Genomic DNA, 27,198 nt, shown 5'->3' with positions numbered 1-27,198 from the left:
CGCCTAGAAGAGGTAGGGCTCCTGCTCTCTACAGACACCGCCCTCCCAGCCCTACTGCTCACTGTGGCCTCAACTACACACCAACATCTTTCTTCCATGTGTCTCCTTGGTCTATTTCTAGCAGGGCTACACTGACCAGGCTTCAGTGTGACTAAATAGAAAGTGGGAGGGAGCCCCGACCAGACTAACCGCTGAAAGGACTGCTAGGTCAGCATCCACAAGTGTCCTTGAGCAGGCCAGAAGGACACCAGGAGCTGTGGTGCCAGGTGTCCAGAGCCCGTAGGCCCACACGCAATCCAGGAAGCTTCAGTTTTTTCTTCCCTCTGGTGACAGTTTAAACTTTGTGGTGGCCCTAACAAGGAGCTGAGGAAAAACAAACTTCTGGAACAGTGTTGCTGTGTGTGTGTGTCGGGGGTGGGGGTGGACATGAGGTGGGGGATGGGGGTTGCCCCAAGTTAGCGAAGCACGGATGAACCCACCATCTTTCTACTCTCCAGCGCATGAAATTCAAAACATTCTATTAAAAAATTCCTTTGTTCTTTCGGAAATAATGAGGAGAAAAGTAATTTCTTCCCTTCAGTAAATGAAGTAGCAGTTATGAGAGGAAGGGATGGGTCTTTCAGGCCCACAGAGCTGAGGTCAGAAGCTCCTGTGGCCTAGGGGCAGGAATGAGCCTCACAGCAGGCCCAGCCTACCTCCAGGCTCTGCCTAGTATCTTAGCAAGGAACTTGACACCTTCCTGAGGGCAGGACCTTTAGTCACTATTTTTTTTTTGGAAAGGCAGAGAGAAAGGAGTTTGGGACAGTGAGGAAGAAGGCTCAGCAGTGACAAGAGATGGTGCTCTCCTCAGGCAGACTCTGAACTGTGATTCTGTGACAGCAAGGGCTCTCTCTGCCCTGAAGTCTAAACTCACCCTTTAGGTAGGTTTCTTTGTTTTTGTTTTGTTTTTTCGAGACAGGGTTTCTCTGTGTAGCCTTGGCTGTCCTGGACTTGCTTTGTAGACCAGGCTGGCCTTGAACTCACAGAGAGAGATCCACCTGCCTCTGCCTTCCCAGGCTGGGATTAAAGACGTGCGCCACCACGTCAGGCCTTAGGTAGGTTTCTAAATCTTGAATCTCATCAGAATTCAGAATTCGTGTGGCTGAGAAAAGTCTGCATGCTGTGGCTAACTTGGGCTGTGGTTATTACACTGAAGTAAACTGCTGCTTGGGTAACGTATCTAAAAGGTTTCTGCTCTGTTCAAGAAGACAAGCACTTAGAGGGCACACCCAGGAGGAAACAGCAGCTTCAGAGCCAGCTTTTTCTGTTTTGCTCAGGAGGTTAGGCTTTGACCCAGAACTGCTCTGTCCTAGGAAGCTCAGAGACTGAAAAACAAAAGGAACCCCTAAATTGCACACTGAGAGGACGGGGTCATTAGTGAGGAGGCGGAGCCCAGTTAAGAGTAGCCGCCTGTGACCATGTCCCCTGGATGGGGAGGCCTGGTGGCACTCAGAGGAAGGATAGCAGGCTACCAAGAAGAGACTTGATACCCTATGAGCACATACAGGGGGAGGTAATCCCCCTCAGGAACAGTCATAGGGGAGGGGATAAGGGGAAAATGGGAGGGAGGGAGGAATGGGAGGATACAAGGGATGGGATAACCATTGAGATGTAACAAGAATAAATAAATTAAAAAAAAAAAAAAAAAAAAAAAAAAAAAAGCAGCCGCCTGGCTACTGATTTCATTCTGGGTGGCACTCAAAGCCACACCAGTGAACCACCTTAGGGGAACCACTTAAAGACTGCAGTGGAGACAGAAGGCTGAGTTCTCTCTGCTTTTGAGAAGGATGATGAGGGATCTGGCCTTCAAGGCCTGTGTTTTTGTAAATTGTCACCACTATCCAGAAATTGTTCCAAAGCAAAAATCAAGAGCACATCCATCTCCTTGCCTGCACACAAGGAGGGCCTGGGCACTGGCTTCAGGAGACGCCCCTCCCGCTACAGCGTTTCTGCCTGCATTTGAGTCCAAACTGATGCCAGGGCAGGAGACCAGAAGTCTGAGAAGGAAGCCTGGTTGGTCTTATAAGAGCTCTCGTCTGATTTTGTGAAGATGGGCCTTCAGTGCCACGTGGCTGGCCTTCTCTCAGGGCCCGCGCTTTTCAGATACTAATGACCACAACTGTGGCTACTCACACCGTTTGACCACAGGTGTGGATGTCTCTACCTGGCTGAGTCATGTGAAGCTGGAAAAAGCCCCGTGCTGTGGGGAGGTGTAAGGACACTGAAACCGTCTGGCACAGAATGCCTGGTGGTCTCTGTTGGGTGGGCAGGGAACATACCTTGCGAGCACTTTTCCACATGTTTTTCATGTAGGCATAGGTCACTTGAGGGTGAACTGTTGGCAGAGGATGGTCAAGTTGTCGAGATGGATCAACTCCCAAGAGCAACACTAAGGTTTTATGAGCAAGAGCCTTAAAAACAAGAGGGCAAGTTACAAACAGAACCAGGGCAGGGTACCACGCCTGTGGTTGGGGGTTACTCACCAGTCTGCCACTCTTGCCACACAGGCTTGCATACTTGAGCCAAGTTCTCATGTCCTCGTGAGGACTGACCACAAGGGACCGAACCATGAGGATTTTCTGCCAGTCCTCCACAATGCGCTGGCAGCCCTGGAACATTCAGAAGGGAAGGTTATTAGACCTGTCCACATGTATGCCTGAAAACCCACAGCAACAGCCATGTCTTCTCTGAAATAGTGAAATGAACGAACTGCCTCCCTGGGACTTGTCAACAATCAGGGAAGCAGCAGAGTATGGCGCCTGGAGCCAAGCCCTGGTGTTGTCAATCACCCTGTGACTTTGGGAAAGTTGCTTAACCTTTCTGCCTGATCTGTGGATCAGAATGAAAATAGCATCACTTCACAGGACTGTGGTAAAGGGCAAATTAAATTATTTAAACTCCTTTGGGTTGTGAATAATGTATTCTTTAAATATATTTTTCTTTAACATTTATTTGTTTGTGTGTGCACAGGCATGTGCAAGCCACAACATGCATGTAGAAATCAGAGGACAGTTTGTGGGAGCCACCATGTAGATTCTGGGGACTGAACTCAGGCAGGCATGGCGAAAACACTTTTATTTGTTAAGCCATTTTGCTGTTTCCAATGTAGTGTGTGTGCATGTGTGGTCAACTCTGGGTACCGTTTCTCAACTGCTTCTCACACCTTATTTTCCAAGACAGTGTCTAACCCCGAGCTCACTGACTCAGCTGGACTGGCTGGCTGCAATGGATGCTCTTGTATCTTGCCTCCCCAGGGCAGGGATTAAAGGTCAAGCTACCACACCTAGATTTTTACATAGTGCCTGTTTATCAACGGAGTCATCTCTCCAGCTCCCAAGTAGTGAAGTCAAAGTTAGTGTTCTATTTCACTTGCCCTTTTGTTTCTGAGTCAGGGTCTCATTATGTAGCCCTGGCTGTCCTGAAACTCACTTATGTAGATCAGGCTGGCCTTGACCTCATGAAGATCTATCTGCCTGTCTCTACCTCCTGGATGCTGGCATTAAAACAATGTGACACCACTATGGGCTCATGCTCTCTTTTTAACAATTTTATCTTACCTGGATGGGTGTTTTGCCTGCAAGTGTATGTCTGTGTAACACATGTGTGCCTAATCCCCAGATAAGCCAGAAGGGGACACTAGATCCCCTAAACTATGTTACAGACAGTTGTGAGCCGCTCCATGAGTGCTTAGAACAGCACCTGCTCCTCTCCAGCTGTAGCCAGCACTTTTAGCTACAGAGCCATCTCTCCAGCCACATGTAGTCTTTTTCTTTTTCTTTTTTCTTTTTGGGTGAGTGGGTTCAAGACAGGGGTTCTCTGTGTAGCCCTGGCTGTCCTGAAACTCACTCTGCAGACCAGGCTGGCCCTGAACTCACAGGGATCTGCCTGCCTCTGCCTCCCAAGTGCTGGGATTAAAGGAGTCACTGCTGCCACCACCCAGCACCATTTGTAGTCTTAATATTTTGTTTTAGTCTCTGGCTAAAGACGACTATCACTGATCAAAAGTTAAATTTAAGATGTATCATTCAAAATTCAAAAGACTAAGTGTACAAGATATTTAAACAATTAAAACTTCAAATGGCATTGTTGATAAATTGATACTATTTATATTTCTAAAGTTAGTAAAGCCTAGGCTTGCACCTCTATAGCTGTAGTTTCTCGGTGGCATGTCACTGGCTATCTTAGATTCTTTCCTCATTTTTATTATATCTGATAAAAAACCACATATAGAAAAGGAAGTAGCATAAAAAATAAAGTAATAAAAAAAAATACAGAATGAAAAAGAAGTAGCTATGGCCTTGGTGGGACACGCCTCTAACCCCAGCACTTGGGGAAAAGAGGCAGGAGTATCTTTGTGCGTTTGAGACTAGTCTATACAGCAAGTTTCAGGCTAGCCAGAGCTACATAGTAAGACCATGTCTCAAAAATAAAATAAAATAAAATAAACAGGGCTATAAGGATGGTTCAGTGGTTAAGAGCACAGGCTGCTCTTTAGAGGATCTATGTTTGGTTCCAAGCACCCACACAGCAGCTCACAACTATCTATAATTCTAGTTCCAGGGGATCTGAGACCTGCTTCTAGCCTCCACAGAAACTAGCACATACATGGTGCAAAGACATACATATAGACAAAACACTCATACACACAATATAAACAAAAAGCCCTTCCCCCAAACCAAAAGAAAAGAAAGGAGGTAATTAATTTACTTACATGTAATTCTTTATAATTAGAAGAAAACTCAAGCAACTTAGTCATTATCACAGAGGTTAAGCTGTGGTGTGTATGTGTGTAAGTCAGGACAGCTTGAGGGAGTCAGTTTTCTCCTTCTATCACACAGGTCCCAGGAAATCAAGCTCAGGACAACAGGGTTGGTCGCAAGCCTCTTCAGAACCGAGCCATCATCTCACCCTACACTGATTTTTGTATCAGTGATTGCTAAGTGTTCAGTGAACTTTTCCACCCTCGCTGGTAAGATTCACGCTCGGGGGGAGATGTGTTCCTGATATCTACCACCTCATGTGTGAACTCCACAAACCCAAAGCCCAGTGACAGTGACCTCTGGCTTTTGTATGTGACAGGGTGTACACTGGGCCTGACCTGGGAATCTGTGGCAAAAAGACATGGAGCTAAGGCTGACTTCTTCAACAGCCCCGTGGCAAACGGTGGTTTTAAGGATATGAAACGATTTGACCACAAGCATGGCAGCTGTCCAGCCCCAGAAGCTCACTGAGTGTTTTGATGGTATGCCATCTTCCACAGCCAAATTTCCAGCAAGGCAACTCTATTTCCAGGCTTGGATAACAACTTCCCAGCCCAAGAGGGTGACAACAATGATTTGAAAGTTAGGAAAACAGGAAGAAGTCCACCGAGTGATTGTTTTGATTATTTCTCATCAACGGCTAGCTTCCCCCACATGTTGCCATCACGTAGCTCTTTGTGGGCTGAAAAGCATCTTGCTGTCTGAAGACAGGGCTCAGGAAGGTGAAGGCAGTGCCCTGACTCAATGAAGCCAGCATGAGCCCCCCCTTCCTTCTCATCCCATCATGCCCCTTCCAACTCTGTCCTTCTAAGTTCTCCATGTCAGAATGTCTGGGGATCAACCAGCTCCCTGATTTGGAAGCTCACATCCTATGACAGGCACTTAAAACACTGGGGTATGTACAAGCCAAGTGGAAATGCTTCCCTTGTGGAATTCTTTCTGGTGCCCAAGAGACAATTTTCCTTCAAAACATTCACTGGGCATTTTATAATTACTAATAAACATGTAGAAGAACTGTATGTGCTCCCTTCAGAGCCACGAATGACTGTGCCCAGTACTCTTTCCTGTCCAGTGGAATGTGCCCTGAGCTTCCTAGAGAGGAATGCAGCCTGGAGTCAACAGGTTTGTCATAGCCTACTTAAAAAGCCTGGAGGCATAAACTTTGAGTGCTCTGGAGAGAGAAGTGGAAACTAAGTGTGGATGTAGCCAAGAAGGAATTGCTTAAAACTAAAGGAAGTGACTGCGACAACAGGGAGGCCAGTGCTTCCAGCAGTGTGTGCACACAGGTGTGGGTTTTAGAGCAGTGTGTGCACACAGGTGTGGGTTTTAGAGCAGTGTGTGCACACAGGTGTGGGTTTTAGAGCAGTGTGTGCACACAGGTGTGGTTTTAGAGCAGTGTGTGCACACAGGTGTGGGTTTTAGAGCAGTGTGTGCACACAGGTGTGGGTTTTAGAGCAGTGTGTGCACACAGGTGTGGGTTTTAGAGCAGTGTGTGCACACAGGTGTGGGTTTTAGAGCAGTGTGTGCACACAGGTGTGGTTTTAGAGCAGTGTGTGCACACAGGTGTGGGTTTTAGAGCAGTGTGTGCACACAGGTGTGGGTTTTAGAGCAGTGTGTGCACACAGGTGTGGGTTTTAGAGCAGTGTGTGCACACAGGTGTGGTTTTTAGAGCAGTGTGTGCACACAGGTGTGGGTTTTAGAGCAGTGTGTGCACACCCGTGTATGGTTTCTAAGAACAGTGTGTGTGCACACCCTGGTTTCTGAGCGGTGTGTGCTTTCATGTGTAGTGCAGGAGCTGGGACTCGGGCCTGGGAGTGCCGGCAAGTGCCCCATCACTGGCCCACAGCCCTCGCCTCTGTTTCTTTGCTGACATCTTTCCCTCCGAACTTTCAAGTATTGGGAAGACAGGCTGGCTGCTCTTTCCAGAGGCACTTGAGACCCTCCCAGGCCTAGAGGTGACGCTTCTCATGACGCTATATGAACAAGAGTGCCACACTAAAGTGCTGCTGGAAGCCTTAGGAAAGTCTCTGTGAGGTCTGAACGGAAGTGCTAGGACGTATCTGACCCAAGGAGTTGTCAGGAGCAGGAGCATTCAGCAACTCTCCTGAGTAAGTTGGATGTCTGTGGCCAGTAGGTACACTCAGAGGGGCGGCTCTCAGTAGGCACACTCAGAGGGGCGGCTCTCAGTAGGCACACTCAGAGGGGCGGCTCTCAGTAGGCACACTCAGAGGGGCGGCTCTCAGTAGGTACACTCAGAGGGGCGGCTCTCAGTAGGCACACTCAGAGGGGCGGCTCTCAGTAGGCACACTCAGAGGGGCGGCTCTCAGTAGGCACACTCAGAGGGGCGGCTCTCAGTAGGCACACTCAGAGGGGCGGCTCTCAGTAGGTACACTCAGAGGGGCGGCTCTCAGTAGACACACTCAGAGGGGCGGCTCTCAGTAGACACACTCAGAGGGGCGGCTCTCAGTAGGTACACTCAGAGGGGCGGCTCTCAGTAGGCACACTCAGAGGGGCGGCTCTCAGTAGGCACACTCAGAGGGGCGGCTCTCAGTAGGCACACTCAGAGGGGCGGCTCTCAGTAGGCACACTCAGAGGGGCGGCTCTCAGTAGGCACACTCAGAGGGGCGGCTCTCAGTAGGCACACTCAGAGGGGCGGCTCTCAGTAGGCACACTCAGAGGGGCGGCTCTCAGTAGACACACTCAGAGGGGCGGCTCTTAGTTTGGATCACACAGTGAAGTCATTTGGGAGCCAGGAGAGACGCACATCCTGAGCGTATATGCAGACGTGGTAAATTAAGTGGCAAAGTGAGTCGCTCTCCAGGCGAATGCACTGTGTGGAGGCCTCAAATGGATGATCCCAAGTGTCACTTGCTAAACATTCTTTCTTCCATTTCTAGAAAGGAGGCTGCTTGATTGGTCATCGCTCACAGTATAGCTGAGATGATAAGCCTTGGAAGGTTCTGCTTGGTAGAGGTGGCAGAGGAGGGTAGAAAAGAGGGTGGGGGTACAGTGCTTCTGCAGGCTCTGGGCAGGAGGAGGTGAACTGAGGCTGCCTCCAACTTACCTGCAGTCTCTCCCACCAGATCTGGCGGATGATCTCCCGTCGCTCAGGGACAAGTTTGTACTGGATAACCTCCTCCAGCTCGGACAGCATGTGGCAAGAAACCATGGCCTGATGGAAGCAGATCACATTCCAACCTAATTACCCCACAAACAACCACCAAGCAGAGTGAACCTGAACCACTCCTCCCAGTGTTAGGGTATGTGCTGACCCCAGAAACAGCAACCTACTGTGTCCTTTACAGCCTACTCACTAAAACTATAGATGCCGACAAAGTGCAGATCACTCAACACTCACCCCATAGGCTCGGCTGTAGCTCTCTCCTGCCATGGCAGTCAGCTCAGCATCCAGAAGGTCCCTGGCCTTGTCAATGCACTAGAAGAGAAAAGGGCAGCTCTAGGCCTGGGCTCTGTGTTTGGGGCTTCACACAAGTTACTGCTCTCACTTTGATTGCAGCAATGGAACAGAGCATTCACCACAGAAGGGCAGAAACTCTCCTGAATCTCGATGGCAGGGAAGGGCACTACTCGGTGTCTCATCAAAGACAGTGGCATGTGTCATCCACACGCAGAAGCTCAGGTAATGCTCACAAGCTTGCGTGGCAGGAGGGAACAGATGCTATGGGACAGAATCACTGCATCTTGCGTGGAAAGGGGATGCTCTTGGGGACCTGCCTTTTTTTCACTTTCCTCGATGGTCATGTTGTGAAAACAGACTGGATGTGACAGTGACTCCAGGGTGGGCAACACTTCTGGTTTCCAAGCTGCCCCTGTCCTACAAACAGTGTCTCTGCAATGCTCTCCTTGGAAATGGGCACCTCTGTTACCAACCCAGAAGACCCAGATCTGGGATCCTGTCAAGCACTTCAGCACAGGATTACAACTGTCCCTGTGCTATCAGTTAAAACCCCTCTTGTGGAGTTTTTCTTCTTCTGAATGTTTCAGAAGAATTACTATGCTGGCACCTCCGAAGCGCTCAGATCATTTACTGAGCACCTCGTCCAAGACAGCCTGGTGTCTGACAAGGTGGATGCAGCCATTTCATTCTGCATTCTGCAAGTGTGTGCTACCTGTAGGCCGGAAGACAGACTTCTCCAGCATAGTAGAGACCATTGGTTCTCCAGCAAGTCCTCCTTTGGTGAAATTTAGAGATCCTCTCACTAGATGGAGAACTTAGGCAAAGTGTTTAAAATGATCAACAATGACACAAGAAACTACTGCCCAAGCAGTGCAGTCTACAACCTGCCGTAGGAAGACTGCGCAAGCTCTGCCTGCATGCTGGTGTCTCCTCCTCCGTGGACACATGCATCAAGGCCATTCACAGAGGCCAGAGACATGAGCACAGCTGAAGTTTAATGCTGACTGTCACAGACATGTGCTTGAGAAACCAAAAAGTCACAGTAACATTGTTTAGTTTATTTTTTGCTGGATGATCTGGATACACATTTTCTCACCTGCTGGGCCAAGGAGAAGAGATCCTGATGTAAGGCCAACACAGCTCTGTAAAATGCTCCATCGTGGGTGTCCCGAGGAATCATACAGGTGTACTCCTCCATGCTGTCCCACTGGCCTAGGAACACAAACACACAAGAAAACACCAGGATGGCCAGCTGGCTGAGTTGCAGGCAGCAACAACTTTTGGCACTGACACTTGCATTTAGCTTGACAGAAACACAAGCCCAATGTACCTGCTAAGCCCTGCAATCTATTCTGGGGGTGACTTCACAAAACCATGTCTGTCTTCCAGGCAAGGGACTGTGCTGGTGCCCCAGGGAGCATCACAAGACAAGAAGCAGGCCTAAGTGCCAAGCCAGTAAGTGCATCAGATAGGCTCAGTGCTGCCTCTTATTAACCTAGACAATTTCCTTCAGCTTCTCCAGTAAGATAAAATCACATTCTTCCCCACAAGTGAGCACCTCACAGCTCAATGAAATACTGGGAAATTACATTTTCCTCTAAACAACTGAAATTCCTCTAAACAATTGAAAGTGGCCATTATACAATTAGAGGAGAGACTTTGATAAACTGTTTGCCCTTTTCACTGTGGTAGTATCCCTGCCTCAGGAGTGAGGAGGCAAATATTTTAAAACAATCCATTAGAGCAGAGAGATGGGCTGGGTCACTGCACAGTGATCTCTTGTGTCATGTTAGAATGGAGAAATGGCTGCACAGGGAAGAGGTATGTACTTCCCCTGCCGAGCTGAGCAGGCATCAAATGTCACACCTGCCAACACCATCTGTAGAAAAGATATCAGCCTCATTAGGTGCAAACTGCAGGACTGTTGTTTTTACAAGGCATTTTCCAGCATTCCACTCCCAACTATTGGTTCATCCATTACCAATGCCTCTGGGCAAAAGCAGACAGCAAAAGATGACTCCTCAGGAAGCAATTTGTTTTTAAAAGATATTCTGGATGCAGCCCAGAGCTTACGACAGCAAAGCAAGGAAGTACTGTGACTGGGGAGAGCACGGAGTGGGCAGCTGGTACTTTGCCCTGGGCTCTCAGGGGAAGCGTTACACATGCCACATCCTGTCTGTCCTCTCCCATCCCATCAAGAACTGCCAAGCTGGGGGCTAGAGGAACGGCTCAGGGGTTAAGAGCTTACACTGCTCTTGCAGAGAACCAGAGTTTGGTTCCCAGAACCCACACCGAGGGCCTCACAACCACCCGTGACTCCAGCAACAGGAGGAGCTGAGCCTATGGCCTCTGCTGACACAGGCTTTCACATGCCGGTAGCTACAAACACATAGACATAATTAATAACAAACAAACGAACAAAGAATTGCCAAGCCTCAGCTGGGCCTTAGTGTTAAAAAAATCTACATATCTGGGCTGGGCATGGTGGTATACACCTTTAAATCCAGCACTGGGGAGGGAGAGGCAGGAGGTGAGTTCCAGGACAGCCAGGCTACATAGTTAAACTATTTTAAAAAACAAAAACAAAAACACTGTGGAAGAAGCAGGGAGGTTTTTGAGTGTCAGGCAGTGAGAACAGGTAAATAGAACAGTTAAAATGTTTGTGACTGTTGGAGAAGACAGTGGGCACTTCTCCCACTGAAATGGGGCGTTATTACACTACTCCATTACACAGGTATAGAGAAAGACTTACATAAATATTAAGAAATAAAGCCAGTGAGGCAACTACCTTCTCCCTTCCCTCCTATTTGAGACACGAGGAGGGTGGGTGGTGCTCGAACAACATACGATCATGAGGTGATCACGATCATGAGGGGAACGGCTAAGGTATACAGCCAGCCTGGGGATGTGACTCCTTCTACATATTACTTATAACATGGAGAAATTAACTAGCATTTTGTTCAAAGCAAAGTCAAATTCCACCATGGCATAAAGAAATCTATTCAGTCATCCCTATTTCCCGTCACAGAGCTCCTAAAACCCTGGAGTTTCCTGTGGGGCACAAGACACTAGGACAGCAACATATCCACAAGCTGCTGTACTACAGCAATTTCCTCTGAGATAAAGATTCCATCCTGCTGGGAAGCTCTGAAACTCATGAAGTAAACAAACTCAAAAGCTCCAGTTCGTTCCTGAAAGCGATCATATGCTCTCCTTCCCTCTCTCCCCAACCCCCCAAGCAGGAAGAAGTGATGACACTAGACAAGCTGAGATGCGTGAAGAGGCTTTCAGCCTGTTTAGATACCTGCAAGTTGTGTCGTGAACCTCAAGGTTCCAGCCTTCATGAACTGTTTTCTAGCTCAAGCCCTCCCTGAGTCATGTCTGCTCTTATAAGTGACCGCACCCCCCCCCCCCCCCCGCACCTATATTGCTATAAGGAATCCCACAGTGATTTATCAGGTTGGACTTTGGAGGCATCCTTACTTTGGCATGTTGTTGTTTCCCGTAAGGGGAGAGCAGATACCTGTTCGAGTCTCTCTGGAATAGTACCACACAATAGCTGACAGGGAAACACTGTACCCCAATCTCAGAGGAAGATGCTTTTGTGCTGTGGACCTTACTGAACCTCACCCTATTTACCTACTTATCTGTATTCTTTACATCAAACACAAGTGAGGTGTTACCTGAGTTCTAGAAGGTGTCCTAGCATATCACATTTATGAAGAGCTGAGGGAAGCCTGATTTGCAGCAGGTCAGTTAGAAGCACAGGGCATAGCCTGCTACATGGCACTGGTGTCTAACATGAGTGCAGTCCTTGAGTTGTAAGAAGTGATATCTTACCCAGAGCTCACTGTCTTCCTTGGCTTTCCCACAAAGATCCATTTTTACTCATATGTATACCACAGTGAAAGCAGACAGATGGAGGGCATGGGCACATCAGTACAGATGGCCTTTACATTTCAACAGACTGCTATCTCTTGCATCACTCAGCTTATTCTCTGACAGAGTCCCCAGCTTGGCCGGGTGCCTATGGGGAAGCCTCACCTAAACCCCATGCTGCTGCAGCAGCCATCCGGGCCATCTTAGCCTGAGTCTCATCGTTAACCAGAGTCCACTTTTCACAGCACTGCTGGTGAAGCTGCCCCCTGGAAGAAGAGAAACACGTGGTCAGGTTAGTAGAACTTCACTGTACAACCCATGACCTTCCTTTGGGTTAGCTAGGCTTCCATAGAAACTGGTACAGCAGGGGTCTGCTTTCAACTTAGAAGGCTGGAAACTGAGAAGTGAACGGCTTATTTGTTGTTTCTAGGGTCTAGTGCCCACAATTGCAGGCTTATCAAGCAGAGCAGTGTCTAACTCTGTAAGATGTAAAACACCCTGGACATCTGGTGCCTTCAGGAATGCTAACTCCTCTCTTCTCAGTATAGTCTGGGGTCTTTTTCTGTGGCAGGTCTACAGAGAAAACAATCTAAGAGAGACAGGCATTCATTTTTAAGGGCTGGCTCTTCTAAGTGCTAATGAATGACTTCAGTCTGAGATGAACCAATCTGTTCAAGAGAAAGGTCCCTTTCAACCAGACATCTGGATGCCATTATTTTCAGAATAGTATACAGGGTGTAGGAAACGACTAGGAGGGTTTTTAAATTCTTAATTTAAATTAAACAATGAGTATTTGTATGTGTGACATTGTGCATGTGAGTGTAAGTGCCAGTGGAGGACAGAAGGGGTCACTGGATCCTCTGGAGCTGGGGCTATAGGTGGTGTGAGCTCCTTGATGTGGGGGTGATCTGAGCCTGGGCTCACTGGAAGACCTCTGAGCCAACTCTTCAGCCCCCCTACCTGTCTGTTTTTGACACAGAGTTTTATGTAGCCCAGGTTGGTCTTAAATTCATTATGTAGCCAAGGATGGCCTTGAAATCCTGATCTTCCTGTCTCTACCCGTCAAGTGCTGGGATTACTGGCATACGCATATGACAGCTAGTTACTGAGATATAAATAGGGCTTAAGAAATCTCTCAACTGGGGGCTGGAGAGATGGCTCTTCCAGAAGACTCAGGTTCAGTTCCCAGAACCAACATGGTGGCTTACAACTGTTTGTGATTCTAGTTCCATGGGATCCAATGCCTTCTTCTGACCTTTGTGGGCACAAGACACGAATGTGGTACACCTACATACATGCAGAGAAAATGCTCATGCACATAAGTAGAACTTAAACTAAAATGAAAAAGCCCCAATATACAAAAAGAACAGAGCCACACCAAGGAATAGGAATTTCCATGTTATTGAGACAGGGTCTCCCGTGTAGCTCAAGAAGACCTACAACTTATTTGTAGCCTAGGATGACCTCAAAGTTGAGGCAATTCTCTTGCCCCAGACTCTCAATCATCACAGGTGTGAGTCACCATGCCGACAAAAAAAGGGACTTCCTACTGCCAATTAAAAATGTGGGCCTGGAGGTGTAGCTTGGTAGTAAATCCTGGCAAGAGTTTAAGGTCTTGGCCTCAAACCTCAGCCTACAAAGAGAGTGAGAGAGCAAGACAGAAAATACAAAATTTGAGCTAGGACAAGCCCCTGAGATCACATGAGTCTCAAGGTACAGTTAGGAATCTCTTTCACCTTTCCTTTTGGAAAGTACACTGCAAATTCAACAAAACCAGCACAAGCTCCGAGGGACCCTGTCTAGGAGCCTGATGAGACATAGGCTACACTGTTATTAGAGGGCCCAGTGTCTTCTTTTTTAAATAAATAAATTAAACATTGACATCTGATTTATTTATGTGTGTGGAGTGGGTCAGAGTATGGGACAGCTGAGTGGTGCATCTTTGTTAAGACAACTCCAAGATCTTCCGAAGGTAAGAAAGAAAGCTCCATTATCTGCAAACAATCCAACCAGGGCTAGAATTTCAATGTTCAAAATTGTTAAATTTTTTATTGCTGTATATTCTCTGTATGGTGTTGGGCTTCCTTCACAGAGACAGTTTCACTGACCCTGTACTTGCTCGCTGGCTTCTCTGGCTGGCCAGGGAGCTCCAGGGATCTGCCCTTCGTCTCCCCAGCTCAGCTATGTACATGGGCACTAGGGATTCAGACCGGGTTCTCATGCTTACCTGCCTCGTACTTACTAACCGGGCTACCTTCCTGGCTCAGAACTCCTTTTTTTATGGCTGGTGGCCATAGGCACGTCACTTTCCCTCTACTGGTGTGAGGTTACTGTTTCTGTGCTACTGGCTAAGGGATTTTGCTTTCCTTTCCAACTTGAGGCAAGAAGGAAGTGAGCTCAGCAGTTCTCCCACAGATAGTTACCCAGAGGCAGAATGAAGCAGAGCGGTGCAAGGGGCCTGTCAGGACCTGAGCGCACATGACACATCTTCACTATGGGGAAACAGGCAGGGGTCACCTCGCTTACAAACAACTGGCACAGAGGGGAAGGCAGAATGCATTGAGTGAGTTCTAACTCTAAAAGACAGTTGACAGAGACATGACAAAAACAAATAAGATACAGTTCATGGGGCAACTGCTAAACTATATCTGAGACACTTGAGGAAAAGCTTGCCCCTCTAGGAGCCTGACCTCCAACCTAGCACTGTGGCAGGAAATCTACTGGCTTGCCACCTGTGCTCGCAACCCCACTGGATCTGTTCTCAGCGACTCAGTGTAGGGAGTGTGGGGAAGTGAGTGTGTCTGGAGGGCCAAGATGCTGGGCTCCACCTCTAGTCAGCATCCAGAAGGCATGGAGCATGGAGAAGGGTGTTTCTACTACTGTCACTGTTAATTCTCTGTAGTTGTTTCTGATGGTGCCCTCAGTGAACGCCTGCCTCAGGCAGTTCAGAATATATGCTCACACAGAAAGAAATTCAGAAATTGCACTCTAAACAGAATTGATTAAATAAGCCTTATCAGAAACCTGCAAATGACCAGGAAGGAATTCTGCTTCTTTCATCTCTTTTAAGGTCTCTTTTAGACTTCCACAGTCTTAAAGCCCTAGGTCAGCACTATTAGCCTTACAGACTTTGTAAGTAATTATAAAACTGGAAAGAACCCAAGAAACTGGAGGTGTGTGGGAGTGGGAACTGTGGAGGGAAGAGGCTGGTGGCACTCACTCTCAGGAGACCTCAGGTTGTGTGCCTGTTATTTAAGAGGACTGGACAAGATCACATCTCTGGCAAGGTGTGGTGGTGCCAGCCTTTAATCCCAGCACTTGGGAGGCAGTGACAGGTGGATCTCTGAGAGTTCAAGGCCAGCTTGGTCTACAAAGTAAGTCCAGGACAGCCAAGGCTACATAGAGAAACCCTGTTTTGAAAACACAACAAACAAGCACAATCACATCTCTGCTTTTCCAAGGCATCCAAGATGTTCCTACTTGGTTCTGTCAGGAAAAGTTCATCTCCAATTGAAAAGGGGGGGCAAGAGAAGGGGAGGCCATGGAGAGGTCACGGAGAGGTCAGGGAGGAGGACAAGGAGCAGAAGAGGATGGCTGTAGAAGGGAAGGAAGGAAGGAGAACAAGCTCTGAAGAGCGAGTGACTGGGCAACTCAGACACCAAGAAGTCCACCCAGAAATGGGTGAGGAAGTAGCTTCGAGTCACAATACAGCAGGCAATTCAAAGGCCGCAGAGAAAACTAAAGCATTTCAGAACTGATCAAATCTAAATTTTAGAAATAATTACACCTGTTTTATCTTTCTTCTAAGATATGGTTGGAGGATAGCAGAGTTGAAGGTAGAAAACAACAAAACCTTAATTTAAAATAACATGTCTCATTCTGAACATCCCTTCCTCCTCCAGACCAGAGCTGTGCAGCAGAGCTTGCCAGGAAGCTGGAGAGTTTTGGAACGCTGTCTGATGAAGGAGCCACTAGCTCACATTCGCTTCTGGGTACTGATGTGTGTCCAGCACGACTGTAGATCTGCCTTTAAGTCTTATTCAATTTTAAAATAGTTAGATGTGGCTAGTGGCTACTGTACCAGGCAGTGACCTTTTAAATACCTGTTGGACTTGAAACACCGTGAGCTATATAAACTAAATGCTGCAGATTTGGATAGAATGTTTATTTCAGTCATTGAGGAATGGATATAAAATATTCTTTTATGAAAATAAATAAAAAAGTAACTTTTGCTTTTCGTAGTTCTGGATAATTAAACAAACAATTTTCTTTCTTTTTTTTGGGGGGGGGGTCTGTTTATCAGTCCATCCATCTGCTATTTGTGTGTAATTTATTTGTCTTCATGTGTATGTGCGGATCCCAGAGGTCAATGTCAGGTTTCTTCCTCCACTGCTCTCCATCTTAACGATTGAACGACAGTGTATAGCTGTGGGTATGTGTGTACACGTGCAGAGGTGTGCACTGTGTCCGGTTATGTGTGTACACGTGCAGAGGTGTGCACTGTGTCCGGTTATGTGTGTACACATGCAGAGGTGTGCACTGTGTCCGGGCGTGGAGGCCAGTGGAGAACATCGGGTGTTCTGTGTTCTCACTCTCTGCTTTAATCACTTTGAGATGGCTTCTTTTTGTTGTTTTGTTTAAACGATAAAAAAGTGATATATGCCAGGCGTGGTGGCGCACGCCTTTAATCCCAGCACTCGGGAGGCAGAGGCAGGCGGATCGCTGTGAGTTCGAGGCCAGCCTGGTCTACAAAGTGAGTCCAGGACAGCCAAGGCTACACAGAGAAACCCTGTCTCAAACAACCAAAAAACCAAAAAAGTGATATATGTGTGCGTTTTGCCTGAATGTATGTCTGAGCACCATGTGTGTGCCTGGTGTCCACAGATGCCAGAACAGGGTACTAGATCCCTGGAACTGGAGTTCCAGACAGTTGTGAGCTGCCATGTGGGTGCTGGGAATCAAACCTGGGTCTTCTGCAAGGGCAGCCAATGTTCTTAACAGCTGAGCTATTTTCTTGGGCCCCCCAAAAAGGTCTCCCATTGAGCCTCGAGTTAAGCTGGAAGTGTAAACACTAGGAAGCCTCTTGCCTCTACCTTCCATAGTTTGGTACTACAACTGTGCCACATTCGGCTTTTTATGTGGGCACTGGGCTATGAACGCAGGTCCTCAGGCTCTGCGGCACATGCTCTTACCTGTGAACCGTCTCTCCAGCCTGCCCTCTTGCCCCTGATTTTTTCAAACAGTCTCCTGAACCCAGAACTCACCAACTTGGCAGGACTAGGCGGCCAGAAGCTCCAGGGATCTACTTGCCTGTTTCTCTAGTATCATGGTCAGATGCACATTGCCACGCCTGGCTTCTATGTGGGCACTGGGGATCTGAACTCAGATCCCCATTCTTGTTGTACAGCAACTTTACTGACCGAGGCATCTACCTACCTCTGTCTATCTGAAATTCTTTCTTGGCTGTTGCTGTTTGTTTGTTTGTTTTCTTTTGGGGCTTTTTTTTTTTCCGAGACAGGGGTTCTCTGTGTTGCCTTGTCCTAGACTTGCTTTGTAGGCCAGGCTGGCCTGCAACTCACAGCGATCCACCTGCCTCTGCCTCCCGAGTGCTGGGATTAAAGCATGCACCACCACACCTAGCCCTGTTGTTTGTTTTTCAAGACAGGGTTTTTCTATATAGCCTGGCTGTCCTAAAACCCACTCTATAGACCAGGCTAGCTTTAAACTCATAGAGATCTACCTGCCTTAAAGGTGTGCAACCCAACAAGAGCTAACCAATCCCTATTTTTTTTAAATGTAAGATGTATTTATTTCTATTTTTACGTGTATGGGTGTTCTGCCTGCATGAATATGTCTGGGCGCCATGTGCATGCAGTGCTTGAAGAGGCCAGAAGAGGGCACTGGATCCTCAGGTAGAAGGTGGTCAGATGCTCTGTGGATACTGGGAACTGAACCCAAGTTCTCTGCAAGAGTAGCCAGCCAGTGCTTTTAGCTGCTCAATCATCTTTCCAGCCCCAAAATTAAAGTTGTAGAATAGGAGCTCTTTAGCAGATCAGCGAAGGCCAGGAGCATACAGCAGGAGGAGGGAGACAGTGCAGTGCTAGAGACACATAGCTCTTCTGCCTGGAGCATTATACAGAGTGAGAAAATAAAAAGCCATAAAACAATGGAGCTGGGGACAGTGCATCGCAGCTGTGATCCTACCATTAGGGTGGCTGAGGCAGGAGGATTGCTGCAGGCTCAAGTCAGTCTGGGCTAGATAACAAGTTCCAGGTCAGCATGGGCTACAGAGTGAGGGTAACTCAAACAACAAAAACTGAGCCAACTAAATCAAACCAAAACCAATCTTGTGCTGAGGCAGAACAGAGATTACAAACACCTAAGTTACAGATGATTCCCAGGAAAGCATCAAGTGACAGAAAGCAAGGGTCTGAGGTGAGGACTGTTTGGGGGAAGGCTTACTGGAGAGATGAGCCTCTCCTGGCCACTCAGGTTAACCCAGGGCAGCTCACCATTCCCCCAAGGCCTCAAGACAGCGCATGCGGCCCAGCATCAGCTCCGGGTCATCCTTGTTTGTGTCCATCTTCTTATCATAGGCCACAAGAGCATCCTCCCATTCATGCAGTTTCTCATACCAGGTGGCCTGGATCTCCTGCAGAGAGTGAGCAAGGGGTTATGCTTTTGAGTCCCCACACTCTTCCCTATGCTATACTATAGTCTATACATATTTCCCTTATCAGCATGTCTGAGCTTAGGCTGAAAAAGAATTTATCTGGTGGTAGGTTGTTTGGCAGAGGTAGAGATGCTATTTCCTGGGCACACCACTGACTGAACCTGAACCCTGAGATACACTGAGAGCACATGGAAGGTCCAGCTCCCCCCATGCCACTTCCAGGGGTCATGGGAATATTAGTGCATAGGGGGAAGCATGCAGGGAAAGTGGGACCCCGAACCACAGCTCTTGCACTCCAGTCTGCTGCATTGCTGACACTGGGCTGTCAGCCCAGGCCACAGCTGCTTCTTTTTAGAAGCCCTTGATTCTCTGCATTCTTAATGCATTTCTAAACTTTCAGGAAATAATTTAAAATACAATAGAACACTACTACTTAAAATTCTTTGGACAACCTTTCATCCTTCTACAGTCTTCCATCCAACATTCCCTTCTATGTAGCACTTGGCACTTCTACCAGTGTCAAGGCCAGTGGAGGGATTCCATTATCCTGGCAGACGGAGTGCCACGCTGATGCTGAGCGGTGTCCACATGAGTAAAGGCGCTCAGTCTGAAAGGTCCAGACCAGAATGATCAGAGACTGTTTTATGTGTTTTCTGTCTGCCTTTGCGTCTCTTCATCAGCTCAGTAGGAGGTTATTTCTGTAGCAGGCCAGGCCACTGGCTCTCTAGAGGGTCCTTAAAGACCAACATGACTCTGAGGTAGACTTATAGATGATACACACAGGGTCCACGTTAGTTTCCCTGCTCCTTTCTCCCCTTTCTTAGATAAAACTCATGTTTATACAGCAGATATAGAAGAAACCACCACTCTGCTGAGTGGCCTGAAGGAGCCTCTCTTTGCTGAACCTGGGCTACGAGGTCATTTCTACTGTACAATGATGACTGCATTTCCTTCCAACATCCCCTGTTGCCCATGCACCGGTGGGGTTGCTGAGATCAGCCTATCTGTGTAAGGTAAACTAACCTGCATCCTTTAAGCCAAGAATAATGTCTCTGTTTTGCCTACGTATGAAAGAGAACTTGGAGAAGAATGGCTTACAGAGACAGAGTAGTGAAATACTTCAAGATGAAGGGCAGCACAGATAAATGCCCAGGCTGAATTTCTACACAAGCAGCCAATGACTAATGTGTTGCACACACTTGGTGAACCGGCGGAAAGTAGAGGGAGCAGCATATGGAGCAGGTCAAGCAGAGGGCAGGACATTTTGAATTGCAATGGGTTGCAGAAACTATAAGGTTTAAGCAATGAATCACACAAAATTCTAATGAGATTGCTGTTACATAAATTGTGCTGAGAAAGCACAGGCTCTGCCAAGAAAAGGCAAACCATTGTCAAGCTTAATATGATTCAGCTACCTAAATATAACAGAAAATCCGCCACGGTTTAGCAATAATCCTGAGCTAATGGCCACCTTCAGAACCTGAAGACGGAGATGTTCATTTATGGTTGGCACTCTGAGCATTGGAGTATGAGCCATCTGTTGGCAGATCACCTGAACACCAGATGTGCAAAGAACCCTGTTTCAATCAGACTTACAGGGGCCTAAGCTCCAGGGCTACTGCAGTAGAATACAGCCTGGTCTGGGGAGCACACTGTGTGCTTTCTGTCTTCTGCAAACAAGGACTGTGGCAAAGACAGATGAGACAGCATTCTTTGTGTTCTGTCATCACCTAGAGAAATGCTGTCCTTGATTTGTTTACAGGCAATATATGTTTAAGACAGTGAAAGATCGCCTGATGTTTCAGGCCAATGAGGCACAATGCTAGACAATCAGCTAGAAACCCTTGCCTCTTGATTAAGGCAAACCACTGTAAGTGATCTACACAATTAATAAAAGGCTCCCATCAAATATATAGACCCAGAGTTTCCTGACCTTCCAGGGTCCCAGTGTTTAGCTGATTAAGCTAGTGCTTTATAAACTCAGGGATAATCAAAGCAGCCTCTTAAGCCGCAAGGAGGCATGGGAATGATTTGTTTATGATAGGCAAGGATGGCAGCAGAGAAGCAGCTCTATAATAATGAAGCAGCAAGTCCCCTGCTGTCAGGCATAAATTAAGAGGATGCTTTTTGTTTTCCTCGTGGGCAATCAGGCAGTTTCTAACACAGGGTAATGAGGTTTTCTTTTTTTTCTTTCTTTTTCTTTTCTTTTCTTTTCTTTTCTTTTTTTTTTTTGAGACAGGATCTCTCTGTGTAGCCTTGGCTGTCCTGGACTCGCTTTGTAAACCAGGCTGGCCTCGAACTCACAGCGATCCACCTGCCTCTGCCTCCCGAGTGCTGGGATTAAAGGCGTGTGCCACCACGCCTGGCCTATCAGTTTTAACTCAGGGACAGGCACTGGGGCTCTGCCAGGGAGACACACACAGGTGACGGGCCAGGCTGAATGGCGGTCTTGGTGCCCACCTGCCCAGGTTCAAGTCCTGGTCCTACCATGTATTTGCTCTGTTAGGTCAGACAGGTGCTCAACCTGCTGGGTCCACAGTCCCCTCACTTGAAAAAGGGGATAAGGACAACAGCTACTTCACAGTATCCCTGTGAGGATGGAGTACTCACCTCAGGGTGAGGTGCATGCTAAGGGTTCACAGCATCACCACTGCTGTTCTCTGTTCTGATGAATACAGCCCCTCTCGCACTGCACCTTTCACCCTTAAGACACAGGCAAGCTGGCATTTACAGCCTCACAAATTAAGGAAAGAAACTTTCTCCAGGTGGTCTCTACTTCTTGCCTTTCCAGAAGGAAAAAGAAGGCACTTACCAGCTCTCCAAAGTGTTTCATGGCATACTCTAACACTCCAGAAGCTGCCTCAGGCTGCTGTAGCTTATTATTAATACTGAGGGGGAAAAAAGGAAGAAATAGTTACACTCATGCATCTGAGGTGAGAGGTCTGGGGACACTGTAGGCAGATGGCTCATCAGCATCTGGAGGATAAGTTCTCACAGACACGGGGCTATCAGTCACCTATCATCACTCAGAAAGCTTGGCCTGAATGACTTTCTCTGAGAAGCGGTTTTGATTTCCTGTCCCTGGTCTGAGGGACAGTAAGTAAACGCTCGTATGTGGTGCTCTGGGCCTGTTTTCTAGACAGCAGACACTGGTTGCCTTTCAGATGTTGTCTGGTAGGCGGTGTGTGTCCAAAGCCTTGCTTGGGCATGCAAGGCATGTGTTTTACTACTGAGCTACGCTCTCAATCACACATTTGAATGTTTTGGGGCTGGAGAGATGGCTCAGTAGTTAAGAGGAGTTGTTGCTCTTGACAAAAGACCCAGGTTTGGTTTTCAGTATCCACACGATGGCTGGCAATTGACTATAACTCAAGTTCTGGGGGATCTGATACTTTGTCTAGCCTCTTTGGGCACTGTACATATGTAGTGCACATATACACACACAGGCAAACACTCACTGACATTGAAATATTTTAAAAAATAACTTAATCTCCAGGCTCTTTGTTCATGCTGACTGCTCAGCTGCCAGAGCCCACAATTCTCTGGTCCACAGCCTTCTTTGGTCCTTCTTCAGGGACAACCCCTCCCTCTGCAGTCAGCCTGTGAGAATACAGTTTCTAGCGCTTGCCATCAGCATCTAGATGCTTTTCCCTGGGGTTTCACTTTACACCGGCTGCTATGCAGGGCCACTGTGAGGCCTGATCCCTACAGTTAACTAATCAGAGGCTACAAGATGACCCTAGATGCAAGAGAACTGCAAGCCTTAGTCCCTTATTCTAAGACGAACTTGTGCGATTATGCCAATGCTACACACAGCCTGCTACTGGTATGGAAGGCAGGGAAATGGGGAGAGCACTGGGGTAGGCAACAATGGTTGTATCCAGTTACCAGGAGGCAAACACCAACATGTGACATACCAACTTGGGAATCTTGGCTGATTGAAAGAGCATGGATCTAGTTTATTGCACAAAGTACAAACTGTCTACTTGAGCAGAATTAATTTTTAAGTGGTTTTGGGAAATTCCAGGACTTGGTAACACGGCAATAGGTTGCTGTTATAAATATATATATTTTTAATTCCACCACTTTTGTTTTCCAATGAAACTGAAAGGAACTGCCCAGAAGGCTGATGAACTAGAGACGCTAACATCTGTGAAAGCAATAATCGAATGCCTCATGTTTACAAAGCACATTTCTAACAATCCTTCTAACCATCACTCCTTTGGCCTCACTTCCCTGAGAAAAATCAGGAAAGAAAGGTTAGGATTTATTCCCTCTTACTAATGAAGACACCAAGCCAAGGAAAGGCAACAAGTCCCTAAACTCAGACTGAATCAGAATGTTCTCCCTAACATCTGGAGCAAACAGATGTCTCATTAAGAAGTGGGGAATGGGCTGGCAAGATGGCTCAAGGCACTAGCTGCCAAGCCTAACACTCTGAGTTTGACCCCCAGGACCTACACAGTAGAAGGGAAGAATGCACTCCTGGAAGTTGTACATGCGCACACGGGCTCTACATGCCTATCATGGCGCGTGAGTCCCCTGGCCTCAGTGGTTTGCTGTCATGGGGTAGGGTGAACTGCATCGCTGACAAGCATTACTCAGCACAGCTCTGTCACTATTTAGTTCTTTAACAATAGTTTTGGAAGCTAAGACAACAGGAAAAAGGAAGACAGCACACACTCCCTGCAACGTGAGAATGCCATGTTCTCAGTATTTGGTGGTGAACTCCTAAGAGGCCTTGGTGGAGCAGCTCCTGGCAGGATGAGCCTGTCCTGACAGGGAAGATGAAGCACTCTAAGCAGAGCGCTAACTCTTAAGAAACAGATTAAAACAAAATAAAACAACAACAACAACGACGACGACGACAAAAAAACACCTGACAGGCACTGTACCAGCTTTAGCAACTGTTGTAATCCTGTGCTCTGGAACACACTCTACTTCAAGAACAAACTATAAACATCACAAACCACTTGGCTTACTTTGAGACTCACTGACATTGTGGTTAAACAAAGAACCAAACCCCAAACCACATAAAATGCCTTTGCCCAATCCATTCCACCACTAACTATGCGTAAAAGAGAGCTTAACAATTAACCAGAATTAGGAAGTGACATCTAGTGCACAAATTCAGACTTTTTTGAGTTCGTGGGAGTGTCACGAAGCCCCTCCGTAAAGCCTCCATGTGCGGCCCGCTAGTCTCTCTCTACTAGACTCAGCCCAACAGCAGTGGAACACGCACTACAAACCAGCTCTCACTAAGCTGGTTGAAGACACGGTAGGAAACAACATCAGAGACGGAGGGCTGGGTAGCCATACCCTCATGGAGAAAGTGGGTGGAGGCGACAGGTCAGTCAGACTTCCCACCTCTACTCTACTTAGCTCTTCTAGGAGCTAAGAAGCAGGAGGCTCACAGCTGTCCTAACATAAGCAGCAGGGGTGACTGTAGACTGGGATTACTCAGGTGCTGCCCCAAATCTACACAGCAAGTCAAAACCGCTTACCTGCAAAATAAAGCCAGAGCCCATAAACAGACCTGGCCTTTAGGAAACAAAGTCAGCTGGAAAAGAGCCTATTCATTTTGTTCCTAAGACAATTTTCTTTTCTTTTTAAAGTGGGGCTGAATTCAAGAGCTAACCGAGGAAAACAACTCTCTGAGGCTGAGTGGGACTAACGAGTAAAGGCAATAAGTTGCCTATGTCTTCCCAGACAAGCGGATCACACAGGGCACCTCCTCTCAAAACTCTGCTTCCTGAGGCTGGGAAAGCAGGTTCTGAAGAGGGACCACTTGGTGAGACTCCTTGGTGCCTGTGACACCCCCTCCCCACTCAGCCTGGCCCTCTGTGACTTTTCATTTTTATCTATCTATCTATCTATCTATCTATCTATCTATCTATCTATAAGACAGGGTTTTTCAGCCCGGTGTGGTGGCGCACGCCTTTAATCCCAACACTCTAGAGAGACAGAGGCAGACAGGTCTCTGTGAGTTCGAGGCCACCTCGCCTACAAAGTGAGTCCAGGACAGCTGAGGCTACACATATAGAAACACTGTCTCGAAAAATCAAAAAAGAAAAGATAGGGTTTTTCTGTGTAGCCCTAGCTGCCTTGGAACTCACCTCGGGGCAGTTAAAAGCAAGTGAAGGGAGAGCCTTCCACACCAAGCCTGGAGGGTGGATGCCCAAGTACACAGGGAGCATTTGTGTTCCATCCGCATTGCCTGGGCTTTCCTGGTGCTCCATCAGGAACTTATGAGAACGTTACTGCTTGCTTCTACATGGCCCTGGGCCTTCCTTCTAGAACAAACTGCTATCTGTCTTTCACTTGGTTCCCTGTCAAGGAAGAATTCTCTGAATTCCCTTGGCACTGGCCTGATGACACATGAACCACAGCTGGCAGGAGATGGTTGGAACACTGCCTTGGGTCCCTACCACATCACACAGTGTTTTCATGGCATAGACCTGCTTCAGACTCCCCTGCTACTTCTCCCAGCACTGAATCTTAACTTAGTTCTCTGCCCAGCACAGAGAAACAACAGGATCGTCTGGTGCCCCCTGCAGAGCCAGGTCTCCACTAGGCAGCTCAGCGGGCTTGGAACAAGAGAATGGTGTGTTTAGGGACTTCAACAATCCCACCCCCACTCCCGTGGAGCTGAGGACCAAACCTAGGGCATTGTGCTTGCTAGGCAAGCGCTCTTCCAGTGATAAACCCCAACAGTCCCTTTTGGAATAGATAAGTCCAGGATGGAAGGACTGCAGTGAGACAGCAGGCAAAGGGGTGTTTGAAACTTAACATACAGGAGGTGAGGTAGAGTCATTTGAATGCAGACAGGAAGGAACATGGTGGGAAATTCTAAGGTCTTAGAACTAACCACCTGAAACATGTGAGATGGCTCAGTGGGTAAAGGCACTTGTCACCAAGTCTGATGACCTGAGGCTGATTCCCAGAACTCACGTGTGGAAGGTGAAAACTGACTTCCACATGTGTGATAGTGCACAAATGTGCGTGCTCCCTCCCTCTCTCTCAATACAACACACACACAAATCAATCTTTTTAAAAGTCTGGGTGTTGGGCTGCACACCTGTAATCCCAGCACTCAGGAGTCAGAGGCAGGCAGATCACTGAGTTCGAGGCCAGCCTGGTGTACAAAGCCAGTCCAGGACAGCCAGGGCTACACAGGGAGAGCTTGTCTCGAAAAAACCAAACAACAACAACAACAAAAACAAATCTGGGTGTTAGGTACAGTGGCACATAATTATAATCCTAGCATTCGGGAAGCTGAGGTAGAAAGATCGTAAAATTTAAAAAGTTACTACAAGTCAAGTGGCTATTTCCTGATGTCTCGATGCCAGAGTTCCCTCAGCAGGAAAAGCTCTGACAGTATCCTCCTCCATCCCTTGGGGCAGCTGCCATGTGCCTGTTCTGTCTACAGGATGTGCTAAATGTGCAGTGAGACTGTAGGATCCTCAGGACTGAGAAGAGTAAATGGTCGGTTAGGAAGAGGGACAGGGAAACTTTACCTTCTAGAAACTGTCTTCTATAAAGTTTTTGTTTGCTTAGTTTTTGGTTTTCTGAGACAGTCTTCCTATGTAGCCCAGGCTGGCCCTTGGACTTAACAGTAATATTTCTGTGTCAGCCAGGGTTCTGGGAAGACAGGCTTAAGCTACCACACCTGACAAAGCATCCTTGTAACTTGGTGGAGAAGGAAGGTGCAGAGAGGCAAGCATGTTCTTTGGTGGCACAAAGTGCTGGTGCCTGAACCCAGGACCTCACACGGGTTTGTCAAGAGCTCTTCCACTGAACTCTATTTCTAGTCTCCCCATCCCAAATTAAGAAACATTATGAGGGGCTGGAGAGATGGCTCAGAGGTTAAGCGCCCTGTCTGCTCTTCCAGAAGTCGAGTTCAATTTCCAGCAACCATATGGTGGCTCATAACCATCTGTAGTGTGATCTGATGTCCCCTACTGGCCTGCAGGTATACATATAGGCAGAGCACTGTATACCTAATAATAAATCTAACAGAAAAAAAGAGAAACATTATGGGTAGAGAAGTTTATTACAAAACTATTTTAATTTCAAAGCAATCCCCCCTATGCATATTAGTTAAATATATTTTATATGTAGATACCCAGCATAGGCTCCTGCATTCTGCTTTTGCACATAACAAGCATTTTCTACTTTACTAAGATATTTCATACTTCCTTTTTTGTTTTGTTTTGTGAGTTTTGAGATGGTCTCACTATGCAGCCCAGGTTGGCCTTAAACTTGCTATTCTCCTGCCTCAGCCTCTGTAGTGCTGGGATTTCAGGTGGACACTACCACAACTGCCCTCATTATTCTTTTTAATGCTATGCCAGTAAGCCACCAGCAAGGGAATCCAGTTGGATGACAGTGGTACCCGGCGGGTCCAGGCAAGAGGAAAGCTGCGCATG

At 47.4% G+C, this 27,198-nt stretch overlaps 1 protein-coding gene across 1 annotated transcript in view; it reads right to left on the bottom strand.

The window, feature by feature from the left end:
* Nucleotides 1-27,198, bottom strand: part of Mtor (mechanistic target of rapamycin kinase) — a 114,760-nt gene that overhangs the window by 28,066 nt on the left and 59,496 nt on the right. The window contains exons 28-35 of the mRNA XM_051171877.1: nt 21,582-21,657; nt 18,609-18,748; nt 12,262-12,362; nt 9,314-9,429; nt 8,158-8,235; nt 7,864-7,971; nt 2,523-2,648; nt 2,319-2,450 (exon numbers count right to left, since the gene is read on the bottom strand). Of these exons, the coding sequence (XP_051027834.1) occupies nt 2,319-2,450; nt 2,523-2,648; nt 7,864-7,971; nt 8,158-8,235; nt 9,314-9,429; nt 12,262-12,362; nt 18,609-18,748; nt 21,582-21,657 (877 nt within the window). The remainder of the gene's footprint in view (nt 1-2,318; nt 2,451-2,522; nt 2,649-7,863; nt 7,972-8,157; nt 8,236-9,313; nt 9,430-12,261; nt 12,363-18,608; nt 18,749-21,581; nt 21,658-27,198) is intronic.

This window comes from Acomys russatus, chromosome 29 (genome assembly GCF_903995435.1).
Source record: "Acomys russatus chromosome 29, mAcoRus1.1, whole genome shotgun sequence".
NCBI classification, from domain to species: domain Eukaryota; kingdom Metazoa; phylum Chordata; class Mammalia; order Rodentia; family Muridae; genus Acomys; species Acomys russatus.
The sequence above is the reverse complement of the archived record's forward strand: the minus strand, read 5'-3'. Positions and strand labels throughout refer to the sequence as shown.